At 57.1% G+C, this 13,305-nt stretch overlaps 2 protein-coding genes across 2 annotated transcripts; both read left to right on the plus strand.

Moving 5' to 3' along the window:
• Positions 1–44: 44 nt before the first annotated feature.
• Positions 45–4,418, plus strand: JKF63_00405 (uncharacterized protein; the record flags this gene model as incomplete). The annotated part of the gene is made up of 1 exon (XM_067896456.1): positions 45–4,418. The coding sequence occupies one exon, from the start codon at positions 45–47 to the stop codon at positions 4,416–4,418; it is 4,374 nt and encodes a 1,457-aa protein (XP_067752613.1).
• A 1,840-nt stretch (positions 4,419–6,258) lies between these two features.
• JKF63_00406 (uncharacterized protein) lies at positions 6,259–8,394 on the plus strand (the record flags this gene model as incomplete). The annotated part of the gene is made up of 1 exon (XM_067896457.1): positions 6,259–8,394. The coding sequence occupies one exon, from the start codon at positions 6,259–6,261 to the stop codon at positions 8,392–8,394; it is 2,136 nt and encodes a 711-aa protein (XP_067752614.1).
• Between the last annotated feature and the right edge of the window lie 4,911 nt (positions 8,395–13,305).

Here is a 13,305-nt window from a genome sequence, read left to right on the forward strand (position 1 = left end):
CCCTGGCCTTCCATTGATGTCTCGTTCATGGAAGACCGCAGAACATGTCGTCCTCGTTTCCATCCGTTCCGGGCTTTGCCGGTCCACTATCACTCAAGGCTTTCCTGGAGGAGCACTTTGATCTTCGTCTTACCTTCGCTGCACCTCCCACGTCCTCTTCACCGAGAGCAGTTGCAAGGGCAGATACGCCCATTGGTGCAGGCTCTTGTGCTTTGCGTGATGTGGTGCTCCCACCCAACCGGTCGTTCCTTCTTGTGGTGTACGTGGCACTGAATGCCTCTTCGCCCCCTCCGGCTGCGACGGCGAACACACCGGCAACACCAGCGACAGCGGCCTCGAGTGGCAACCCGTCTCCCGAGGGGCTCGGGCGGCACCGGCAGCCACTGGCCCACCAGACAGTGCCAGCTACCACTCACGATGGATATGTGAAGCACGGAGACCCTGTACAGCGGTCCAGCAGCACCTCTCTGTCGTTTCCATCCACAGGCAAGAGCAGCAACGCTCGTACTTCCTGGCGCTCTTCAGCCTCTTGGCTTCTCTACACTAACACCTCCAATCGACCATTCACTGACGCTTTGTTGCGCCACCCGTGGTGGGCATCGTTCGCTGCTTGTATGGGTCCCCCAGCGATGGGCTTCATCGAGATGTTTTGCCCCATTGTCCTTCAGCTGGAGGCTATGGCGGGTGGAGTGCAGGTGCTTGGACCACCCCTCAAGAATGCCGCTTCGGAGGCGTTGTTTTCTTCGATGACACATCCAACAAAGAGAAGGAGCCTGACGCCGCGAGAAAGCGCCCGTGTTGTTTCGCGTGGTGCGAAGCGTTCTGTTGACCGAAGCGGATGTCTTGCACCCTCGCCGCCTCGAAAGAAAGGGCGGTCAGAGACGGTAGAGGCTTCACTGCAGGCGAAGGTGGGGCGAGAGCTTCAGCGAGGCGTCATACCGAGTGGAGGTGTTTGTAGGGACAACCCACTTGGCACTCCCGTAAACCGTTCGTCGATGTCTACACCATGGGCGGCCGCGTTGACGCGCACTGATGCACCGCGTACGCGCCTCTACGGTGTGCGCGTCTCGGACACCGATTTTTTCGGTGTCGGTTCAGTTCCGCTGCCAGCTGGATACCTCGAGGCCCAGTGGCTTCGCCGCCATCCACAAAGTTTACACCGTGTGTTGCAATCTGCTCTACCGAAGAGGGCTGCATACGGGGCGAGCCGTACACTGCCATACACTGTGCACCCTACTGAGGGTGCGACTAGGAGCACTAGTCTAGAGAACATACCAATGCGTCACGTGGCGTACATATTTCGTTGGTTAGTGCTACGGTCTCCTCATGACAGCGAAGTTGCTTCTCAGGCGAGTCCACCAAAGTTCGACCTGGCGTCCCACCTATGCCGCGTTCTATCGACCGTTGTCGATCAGTGCAGTCGCTTGGACCTTCGCGGTGCCGCTTTGAAGCACGTTGCCTACTTGGAGGAAAGATGTTCTCGTCAGCGCCAAGGCGTGTTGCCGGGGGACGTCCAACGTCTCGCCACACCTGTGGAGGTTGTCGTTTCCTACCTGCGCACCCTCCTCTCTACTCTCCGCTGGGTCCCGTTGAAGGGGGCACACGAGCTGTCGTTTTGGGGACCCGACGACGCCAGTAGCGAGCGCGTGCTTGACGCACTCATGAAGGCGGTGAAGGGGTGGCTAAGCGCTGGTCGCCATGCTGTTGTTCCTGTGTCCCGCTTCTTGGACGGGGTGCCCGTGGCCCAGGTGCCGTGGCTGAACGGGTTCTACTCCACAAACCCTTCGTCACCGTCTTCAGCGGCGGCTGCAGCTGCAGCTCGGCACGCACGTCGCCAGCGCTCCCAGGCACAGCAACGTGTTTGGCTCCAGTTCGCCTTGTTCTTTACGCAGGACATACTGCCCTTCTTGATACGCGCTTCCTTCGTAGTCACGTGGAGCTCGAAGAATACGCACACGCTTATTTTTTTTCCGGCACGTGTGTGGCGTCAGCTGGTGCGCCAGGAGGTGCGCCGTACTCAACCCCGTAGTGCTACAGGTCTGCAGGTGGCACCACCCTTGGACACGGCGCACGGCCTCGGTGCCGAGCGCTGCACATCTTCATCGGCGCCATGTACGCCTGGAGGCGCGGCGACGGCTGCGCTTGTCTCACCTCGCCCAGGCGCCTCAACGGCGCCGGCCGCGCTCTCCACACCGAAGGTGATGTGGCGCGCTATTCGTACTTGTCGTGCGTTAGCGCATCGGGGTGCACACGCCATTCTCGCTACCCGCGGCGGGGGTGCATCCTGCCTATACGCCGGCGTTCGTTTCCGCCCTGATCGGCGCAAACTGCGGCCTATCGCCGTAGTGCGAAGCGCGTCTCTGCTGTCGCTGGAGGAGATGGCTCGCGGGTCACCGAGTCCGTATAGCTACGCAAACGCCATTGTCCGTTTGATGCACCGATTGGGGTGGAGTGACAGCGATGATCAGCTGCCGGTGGCGACCGCCACGCTCTTGAGGCGGGTACAGGCACGCTGTCGTCACATCCGCGGCAGAGGCGTGCATCACTTCCCGCACCCACTGCCTGCGCACCTTCCTCATAAGGCCGCATTGCAAGATGCGCTGCGGTGCTTGGTGAGCGGGGTGGAGGAGAAGCGCGTGCGGGACGGTCTACCACGCCTGAGCAACCTTTCTCATCAAGATGAATACGCAGAGCTGCGAAGTTTCTGTGAGGAGGTGCGAGGAAGAGATACTTTGTCCTGTAACAGATTTGCGGGTACAGCGTCAGCAGCCTCACTGGAGCCACTCCCGAGTACGTCGTCCTGCTTCGCCTCGTGTCTCACGCCTCGTGCATTGCAGACCGTTACCCTAGTCCGCAGCGATGCCACGCGTTGTTATGATAACCTACCGCAGGAGCGGGTACTCGCAGCAGTGGCGGCTTTGGTGAAGCACGATGTCTACCGTGTGCTTCACTTCACCGTCATTCACGCACGAGAGGGCTTATCAGCTGGTGGGGGCGGCTGTCTGCTCCAGCGCGCTTTTACGACCCGCACCATCCCGTTAGCAGACGCAGAGCGCGGCGTTTTGGCTCGAGTTCCTCGTGGCCACATCTACTGGGAAGAGGGGGAGGAGAGGCGCACACATGGCAGGCCCCACGCCACCGCCACTACCTCTCATGGAGGCATCGTCAGCAGCCGCTGCGGTCCCAACCTCATTTCTGGTGCCGTTGTCCGCGCACTCCTGCGCGAGCACGTGCGCCATCATCTCGTTGTCGTATCTGGTGGTGGCTTGTTTGAGCAGCGCCTCGGCATTCTACAGGGTTCCCCAGTGGCGATGCTCCTGTGCGACTACCTATTCGCCGACGTCGTGGACACCGCTTTGTCGTGTATCCTGAGCGAGCACGAGGAGCGGTCGTTGCTGCTGCGTCGGGTTGACGACGTGCTTGTTGCCACTGCATCGCCCACTGCGGCGGAGCGATGCCTACAGGCGATGCAGCGCGGCTGGCCCTCCGTCGGCTACCTGAGCAATCCAAACAAGCTAATGCTCTCGAGTGCACGGGGCAGCTTGGTTCCGTGGTGTGGTCTTCTTCTACACGACACAACGCTTGAGCTCAGCGTGGAGTGGCGGCGGATCCGAGCGCTGCTGGCGTCTCTCCGCGTTGGTGATCCCCGCTACGTCCAACGCGGGGATCGCGAGCCGTTGTGCTTCACGCAGCGCTTTCTCTCCATGTTGCAGCTGCGTGTGGCACCAACCGTGCTGTGTGGCCGTGTGAATTCTAAAAGCCGACAGTTACAGACTTTCTACGAAATTGCACTGCTCTGGAGCCGTGTAGTGTTGGAGAAGGTGCAGGAGGCGTTGCCGGTGGCGCATGATCGCCGTGTAGCGGTGCTGCTGCTGCGTCCCTTAGCGGTATGCGTCGGTCGTCTGTTGCGGTTGTTGGGTCGACATCAGCGGTTCCTCATGGCCCGGCAGTCTGCATGTGCCGTCTCCGCTGCCGAATTGCGGGCTTGTGTATTGACAGCACTTCATCGTACGGTGCAAGCAAAGTTGCGGATGCTGCAGGCTCGCACCCTCCGCGTAATGATCGCCCGGCGAGGACCGGCACAGAGAGGGGCTTCTTTGAAAAGACGACCGAGAAGGCTGTGCGCCAACAGGGCATCGTCTGTTGGAGGCAAGAACTCCCAACAACGCCGCCAAGGCCGAAAGCGTCCTCTAAATCCGAGCGCCTGCTTGCGCTCTTTCTGGTGGATGGCCGCCGCAGAGGTGGAGTCGCAATGGCGCCGATCCCTTCACGCGCTGGTTAGGGAAGCCCCACAAGCTGACGAAGCGCGCAACTCGTTTGATCCCTCTACGGCCGCGTCGGCACTCTTGCTGACGGAGGATGGCCCAACGTCAATGCACATGCGTGCACTCAATGCGACGCGACTGTCGCAGATGTGAGAAAGGATTAGCAGCACTGCTGTAAGTCATGCCCCCCCATATGCTTTTGTGTATGTGTGCGTGCATGTGTGTCACCGATTGTGTGCATCAGAGGGGCATCTCTGATGAGCCCCTCAGCGTCTATGGGTTTTGCATTCCTGTTTCCTACTGTGGAGCTTCCCTCGTGTAGCTACTATCCACTTCACCATGGAATGCCTCACATACGTGCATGTGCAGAGGAAAGCCGTTGCACATGCGGCGCTCGTGTGCTGATTTTCTGTGACACGCAACCGTGGCGCTCACTACTTGCAGAGAGGTATATTTGTCTACCGTCTTCCCCTCCCCTCTCCTTCTCCTCCACTTCCCCCAACAGAATTGTTGATCTTCACGACTTGCCCTAGGCTCCTCCCTTTGCTGTTGTGCAAACATCAATGAAGCGCTTCCGTCGGTTGCGTCACCCATGTTCTTCACCGCAGTGGTGTGGTGGTGTAGCCATATTACCGTCGGCCGTCCGTTTCGCGCGGCCTCTCTCGTGCCTTCAATGACTCTGCTCTCTCCCCATTTCACCTGTCTGATTTTTTTTCACTTTCCCATCACAGGTCATTACGCGTATGTGACCACCTCCCCCTCCTCCCCCCTCCCCACACGCACACACACACACACGTTGGCAGGTGTCTTCTCCATCGCTCGCTCAGACCATCTGCCATTTTCTCCTTTCTCCAGACAACTACTGTTCCCCTTTGAAGGGCGGTCTCTCTGGGTCATACACGCGCTCCGAGAAGAAAGGAAGAGGCCTCCATTTGTCTCAGAGCATGCATAAGAGTCGCTGACTATTCATCCTTGGAGTTACGTACACCCTTGGATAACAAACCATTGGCGCTGAGCAGGCTCCTTGGTACCCCAGTCGCTTCTTCCGTGGATCACCAGTTCTCCTCACCGCACGCGGAGACCTTCTCTACTATCACAGGGGCGGGTCCGGCCGACACGACCTCAAGTGACCTTGTCTCTGTTACCCCCCCCCCCCCGCGCCTCACCGCCTTTGACATCCACGATGGACTTGTTCAGCGCGCTTTCGCCTTCTGCTCCTATTGCCTCATCTCCTCACTACCACCCCCGCTTGCGCATTGAGCCGGCGGCCGAGAGCGGCTGTCTTGTTCTTGGCGGTGAGCTCATGCAGAACCGAGATCAGGATTGTTTCGCTTTGTGCACTCATGAGGGGATCCCCGTGCCGCCCCCATCGGCCAATGTACATCGACGGCCTACGCTGCCTTTCATTGCGGATGGCACCGGCGCCAGGGGCGGAGGTTTAGCTACGTTACACGGCAAAACACAGCCTACCGTAGTGACTGTCACCAATACCCCCCTGACTGGAGACACACAATTCCACAGGCACTCCACGACTCATGCCGGAGTTTTATTCGCGCCAGAAGGGGTGTCTAGTGTGGGAGACGAGCACTCGCACCTCAGCCTACTGAATCTCCGCCAGGGCTCCCCCGCATCCAAGAGCGCCACAGAAGTCTTTGATGCTGAGCGAGGCAGACTTTCCTTGACCACCAATCTCTTCAGCAATGTGGATTCTGCTTACAGCAATGGTGGAGCTGGGCAAGCGATCGATGTTGCGCGCCCGCTGACCCTATCTGTCAGCTCAGCAGATGCCGACTCCAGTACGGCTGGTGAAGCGGCGGGGCCGTCGCCGGTCGTGTGCGCTGTTGGCGGCGACGAAAACGCCACACGGGCGTCTATTGCAAGCCGACCGAGCCCATGTTGGACATCCGATGTAGTCTCCATAGCCACGCCATCCACGGCGACTCATATCCCTGTTTTGGCAACAGCCACCGTCTTAGCTGCGCCTTTGCAATTCATGTCTCCGCAGTTAATGCCGACCAATGGTGGTGGCATTTCGGCAGTGACGTCTCCTGCCACGGCTCCGGCGGCTCCGGCTACACTGACCACCTCTGATGCCAGAAATGACATGCACCCACCTGATGCGTTACCCGATGCAGGCAACGACGCTCACGAATTTTCGCTCAGCGGTAGAGACGGCACGGCGGTGAGCAAAGAGGGCGTTTTCAACGTGCGCGGTGACAACGATGGGCGAAGCAGCGTACCCCTTACAGGTGTGTCAGACGTGGGAGTGGAGGGTACGATGGGGAACGAAGGTGATTCAGACCCAACACCACCGATGGGCCTCATCCAGTTAAACCCGCCTCTGCTCACGGAGGCAGATAGTGAGACGAGCACAGCCGCCTTCAACACGACAAAGGCCAGCAACTTCACCCAACAGCCCGCCTCGTCGATCCAGCTTTTGGTTTCGTGTGAAGAGGGGAGCGTTGCTGCCGATGTCTCGGTCTCTCATGCGCTGCAGCAGCAGAACGGCCTCTCCAACACCAACGCAGCCGCTTTGGATCCGGAGAGTTCACTGCAGATGAAAGAGATGCCGAAGGAGCACCAGTGGAAGCCCTTGCACACCCCTCTCCACGTGACTGTCACCTTCGACGTCGACGAACGTGGTCAGTCCTCTACGTCTGACGGCGCCCCAACCCCTGCGGCGATGGACCTGTCGTCTCTTTTGTCAATTGTCTCTATTCTTTCCTCACCGGAACTCTCGCCATCGCTGCAGTTTGAGCGTGCGCCGCGCCGCGTTGCAGTTTCTTCGGCAGGTGAAGTGGAGCCGACCCCCTTATTGGGGCCCGAGCTGAACCGGCCCGGTGCAGCTAAAGAAGAGAAGATTGACAACCTTGTCTCTGTGCGGTCGCCTGGCCTTGTGTGGGGGTTGGTGGGCGGGTCGTCTGCCGCGAACTGCGATGACCTTTCCGAAACAGCTCCTGCGGCCCCGAGTACGAATAGCAGCCAAGCTGCACGCCCACATTCCGAATTTCCAGGAGGCCGTGTGGCGTCGGCGGACACCACTGAGGCGTTCTTTTCGGCCCTTCGACTGCCAAATCTACCCAAGTGGAGGAGGTGGGTAAGCAGTAAGTACCAGGAGGTGGTGCGCCAATTATCTGGTTTCACCAACGGGAAGTGGTTCCCCCAATTACGCCCATCGGATTTGCCGCCGAAGCGTAGAGGGCTCCTCAAGACGAAATCGAATGGCGGCAGCAGCAGTCGCAGCGTCTCTTTCCCACCCGGCGATGCCACGGAGACGGTGGAGAGCCGCAGCGCAGCTTTAGGCGATACTCACACTCTGAAGGGCAAGATCCCGTCCCTCACCATGGCCCTCTCATTCAGCCCGTCGCGCCTCCGTTCCGGCGACGAAGGTGAGCGGTCGCGACACTTCAGGGATTATGAGGCGCCTGGCGGCTTGGCCAATTGGAGGAGTTGTGGTCCAAACAACAGCTGGTTCAGTGTGGTCGGCTCGACGGAACAGCGAGGAGTGGTGGGTGCCACTGGCAGGCCCATGCAGTTGCGCTGTTGCATTACGGCGTCGTCGTCGTCGTTCATCGCACGCGATGCGCCGTTCCCCCGGTCTTCGGAGGAGTGGCGCGGCGATTCGCTTACGCCGTTGAGCTTTTCCCTCCTTGGGGAGTCTCGGGCCGGGTCCTCTGGCACGCCTGAGGTTTCTCGGGCTTCGGGCGGCTCCTTGCAGCGCCTATTCGGCGGGTTGGACAGCACCATGAACAACAGTTCCAACTACATGAATCACTCAGGCGACTATTATAGCATGTCGCTCGCCTCGCTCCCAGGCCATCACAGCCTCATGAGCAGGTCTCCAGCAAATGCTATCGCCGACGACAACTACCGTCACATGCTGTATCACCTCTTCCACCACCCTCCCAGCAGCCGAATAGGCGACCTCACTGCGTGCTACGAAGCTTACAAAGCCATGGCGGACACTTCTTCTAACGGGCATCATCTGTTCAACTGGGGCGAGCTCAGTCTTCTTTTGCAGCCAGAAGACTACATCGACTACTGCGCTCTCTTCCCGAGTCACCACTTCATTACCTTTCGTGACTTCGTTGAGTTGGTGGAGGTGATGTCAGTGCGCTACCACCGTTAGTGTTCGCGTGGGTGGGGGGGGGGGTGGGGGAGGAGGAGTTACCTATCATTGCGGGACCCCCAATGCGCAGCTCGACATTTCCGTTTCTTCTTCCTTCGAATGCACTCAGAATGGCAGTCTGGCGCAGTAAGCAGTCGACAGGCGGATATGGGAACAGAGGCAACAACAAGTAAAATCCCGATCAAAGATTTTCTTCATCCACACGTCCTTTCCGCCCTGCAACGTTGTTTCATCTCCACACTTCGTTGATCGCCACGACACTGGTTCATAACGCGGTGTGGAGCAGTTTGTAGACACGTCGGAGGAGTATGTTGACTCAGTGATGAGAGTACAGCTTCTGACGCGTACCCTGCCGAGCACTGCATCGCCTGTCGCTCCAACTGTGCGAGTTTTCACTTGGCACTCCCCACCCCGCCACAGGTGGGTCATATTCCGCACTAATGACTCATCAAGGCACAGATGGGATGCATTTGGGTCATGCGTACAGCACAAACATCCCTACTCTTTCAGATCGCACTCATGCAAGGCCACTCAGAACTTGACCACCAGCGGCGGTAGCGATGTGACGTTTCCATTTCGCTACATTTTTTTTGGTGATTGACCCTGTCCCCCCCGTCCAATAGGGGCGCCTCCAGTTTTCACCGAGGGGGGGGGAGGGAGAGGGGAACTGCTTGGCCTCGGCATAGAGTGGGCAGTGAGTTTTTGATGCCACGCTGAGGTGCCCTTCATTTCAGTTATCGATTAGGGCCGATAAAAAGGGTTGCACAGCCGCTGTGTGTCCCTCAGCCGACAGTCTTTGGTGCAGCTCTGCAAGCATGTGAACCAAGCCTTAATTCTCAACGTTAGTTGCCTGAACGCGCTGCTCCATTTTACACGTACACAACCGCTTTTTTTTTACCTCTTTGATTTTCCTGTCTGAACGAGTGTACGGCTGGTGCGGCCATCTTCCCTGAACCCCATTTGAAGCACAACTTTAGTTTTTTTCGTGTCTGTGTTTCGGCGTTTGTACCCAGTCCATCCCCCCCTCCCCCTCCCCCCTCCCCGTTCCCCTTGTTGTTGTTTTCTTTACCTGTTGAGCTGCGCCGATTCTCCTCTCGAATCATATGTAAGACACCTCACATTTCGTCTCTTTCGCTCATTCTTCTTTCGCCACAGCCACCACCATCTCCCCCTCCCGCGAATTATTATTTTTGCTTCCCCCCACCCCCTGTGAAGGGGATCTCTAATCGGCTCTTGATTTCCGTGGGGTATTCCCCCCCCCCTCTCCCTCTCCCTCTCCCTCTCCCTCCCCCTCCTCCCCCCTTCCCCCTCCCTCTGCTTCCTGTCCTGACCAGGTGAAGGAGGGGAGGGCATCTCCGCGTAACGTCAAAAGTCCGCTTAACACCTTATAGAAACGCCAAGTTAGCCCCCCCTCCTCCCCCCCTCTTCACTGCCTTGCCAATGCTAGTGCCGCTTCTGGTGGCAACGGGGTCAAGCGCCCAAGACCGACGGAGCTGAGAGCGATGTACCTTGTGGAATGCTTGTCGTGGGGTCTTTGATGCTCTTGCGTAGTTGCGACCCCTGGCAGGGTAGACTCCTTTCTACCATCCATGTGTAGGGCAACCTGCGCACGTGACTCGAAGGCCTCTCGCCTGCCCCTGAATGCCAACCGGTGACAGGAGGAGCCCAAGCCACCCCACAACATGCGTCACGTGGCGACTGATTCAATAAGGGGGAGGGGTGGCGCTGAGCTAGCGTTCGAAGCGGGGGTGGGTGGGCAGTGCTGGAAAAGGAGGCTCCGCTCACATTACCAAGTCCAGGGCCTTTCTGCCACGCCGCCACCACCACTGGCTTGCGCCACACTGTCTGGGTTTGTACCATGCCGTAGTGTGCGTGCGCGTGTTTGTGTGTGTGTGTGTGTGTGCAGGGCGTGGAGTGTGACGGCTGACACGTGCTACGGCGGGAGTGGGCACGTTTGGGGCGGGGGAGCCCCGGCATTTTTTTTAATGTTCCCCTACCCTGCTGATGTACCCTTTTGCAGTTTTGTATTGTTTGTTTTTTGTTGGATTGGAGCTTTGCACTTCCCGTGTGCTCTTTTGTAGTGTTCGTTTGAAATTTCGTTCTTCTTACCAACTTTTGAATCGTTTACTCTTTCCTTTGGAACTATTTTTCTCCACTCCTCTCTCCTCCCCACGAATCAGGGAGGAGTAGTGGGAAAGTTGCGCTTTCGAACTCCTCGCAATTGCAGCTTCGGATATTTTCTCTGTACCCCCCCCCCCTCCCCTACAAACTCTTGTACGGCTTCATCTTTGCTGTTTTCAATCGTTGGTTCCTTCTCTTGTTGTTGCGCGATTTGCTGCGCTTTTTTATTCCGAAAAGTTCTTTTTTTTCACGCTGTTATTCACTCAAATGCGCGACAAACAAACAAAAAAATGACGGCTCACGATTTCGGTTGTCCACCACAGGCATCCTTACAGCCGTTGTGACAAGTTTCTCTTCGTGTTTCTGCTTTTATAGCCTTCGGCCCCGCCCCCCCGCCCCCGCCTGCACCCCCTATCCCCTTCCACTTCGAACTGTTCCCGCTATAAAAAACGTCCCAATGAGCCTTGGGCCTCTCACGTCCTACGCGAGGCTAGCAGTTGGCCGGAGTTTCAGGGCACGCGTTGTTTGGAGCTCAGGTGTTGTACGCGATGATCTGATTGCGCACACTGTGACTCGCCTTGCATCAATTCTCCTCCTCGAAGGTCTGTCGTTGCCCTCCATGTTCCTTCCAGCTGCTGGGTTGGAGCTCTTCGTGCGTAAGCGTGTGTTCACTCACGGATCTCTAGGGCCTAAAAGACCCAACTCGTCGGGTTTGCGCGGTTTGAGAATAAGACAGAATGCCACTGTTTCCACAAATTCATAACATCGGCCGAGACGGGTGATGAGGACAGTGAGCCCCCCCACCCTACCCCCGACAAGCACGTCGCTCTGGAACAGTTGCCACGCTCCACGAACGTCAGCATTGGCCATAGAGACTCTCAGACATACCTGGCAATGACGTATAACCCACAAATAACGCATTTATAGGTCAGAAGGCATGTGATAATTGACGGGGACGGCGCGAAGAGAGATCCGTAATTGGCAGCCTCCAATGACATCCGTGTGAGGTATATGCCGTACCCCCCCTCCCCTCTGGTAAGGGTATTGACAAGGCGCAGATGCCTGAAGCCTGACGAGAGTATCTGTAGTCACGCTATCGACTCCTCTGCACTCCAACGTGGATCGTGGCGATACCACACGCCAGGGTGCATCGCTTCGAAGAGGCGAAGAGAAAGGCCGGGGTGTACAGACAGTACACACAATCTGGGAGGAAACTGGCCCTGAAGCTTGTCACGCTTTTCCTTGAGCTTGACAGGTGTTCATCTAGGTTGCTAACCGTTGCCCACACCACAGTCACGATCGCCTCTGACCTCCAGCAGAGCCCTTGGCGTGACCAACTCAAACTAGGGCGTGTTGCTGACCCCCAGTGCGACCCGGCGTTAGCCACACTCCGTGCGTATGCAACGAGGAACCGAGGCAAGGCTCGAGGGACCCCTTATACGAGACACTTGACGCAACACAATCGCGCAGGTTCTTCTTTGAAAAAAAAAAGCAACTTTAAATATTATTCACCGCGGTGCCAGGGGGTAAGTAGGCTGTAGTTTTCTGCGGATATATTGATTGACTTTTTTACGTGACAACGTGACACATCGCGTGTGTGTGTGTCGGGGGGGGGAGGGGGGGGGAAAGAGAGAACGAAGATTTGATCGATTTTTCTCGTCTTTCTCCTTCCTTCCTTCACATGAGCTCTCTTGCCCCCCCCCTCCCCCCTCCCCCCTCCCCCCAGATGCGTGCGTTTCCACATACATGTAAGCATATGTGCAATATTCGTAATCCATGTACACCTGTTAGCGGGTTTACATGCATGTGTGATGGGGTGTATGTTCCCATGTGTCTATGATGTGAGAGGGGGTATGCCGCTGTATTTCGTTTGTGGGTCCCCTTCCCCTTTTTTGCTTTCATCTCTTGCCCATCCATTTGCGTGTGCTATTTGTATTTATGCTTAATTGTTCTCTCTTGCGCGTGTGTGTGTATTTATTTGATGACCTGTCTCCCCCCTCCCCCCCCCCACCTGTCTCCCCCCTTTGTCGACTCCTCCTCTGTATTGTCACAACGCCGTGTCTGCGGTTTGGGGAGGGGGTAGAGACCAACGGGTGATAAAAGGTTGTTGGAACGCAGAGGCCACAAGGGGATAGTCGAATTCGTTACACCTCACTCTTCCCTCTCAACTTCAAAAGAAATGTGGGAGTTTCTCATTTTTTCTTCAGAAGAATACGCAGGAGTAGCTTCATGCACACACTAGTTTTTTTTTCCGACTTGCTTGCTCGCACACGGAGGCTCTCGTCCTTAGCTGGACAAGTGTGGTGCACTCATAGTATTTTGTCCGTCATCAAGGGCTAGGATTCATGTTCATCTTTGGTGTGGGCTGCGTGATTGGTGCAGTCGCTTCAAATGTAAGCAAATAAAGGGAAACCATAACTCTTCAAGCCATGTGTTGGGTTTCCCTCTTTCTCTCTTTCCCTCTTTCCATCTCCTCTCCTGACCTCGCTTCGGAGTCTTTTTTTCAAAAGACAAGCCCGCGTCTGCTCGGGGCTTGAGTTTGGTGCACTCCATCTTCCCGGGTCATGCGCCTTTCCATAGTTTCCACTCTTCCACTGCGCCATCCACCACGCTCTTTTTTTTTTCTGTTCTTCTTCAACGGCGCACACACACACACACACACGCGCGCGCACGTGCGCTTAAATACAGTCGCGTCGCTCTCCCCCACCCCTTTTTTCCGGTAGCTCTCCCCTCATTTGTCGACGCGGAAGGGTGAATTAGGCCTTGTGGTTTTGCTCCATCTGCAAAACG

Source organism: Porcisia hertigi, chromosome 36 (genome assembly GCF_017918235.1).
Source record: "Porcisia hertigi strain C119 chromosome 36, whole genome shotgun sequence".
NCBI lineage: Eukaryota > Euglenozoa > Kinetoplastea > Trypanosomatida > Trypanosomatidae > Porcisia > Porcisia hertigi.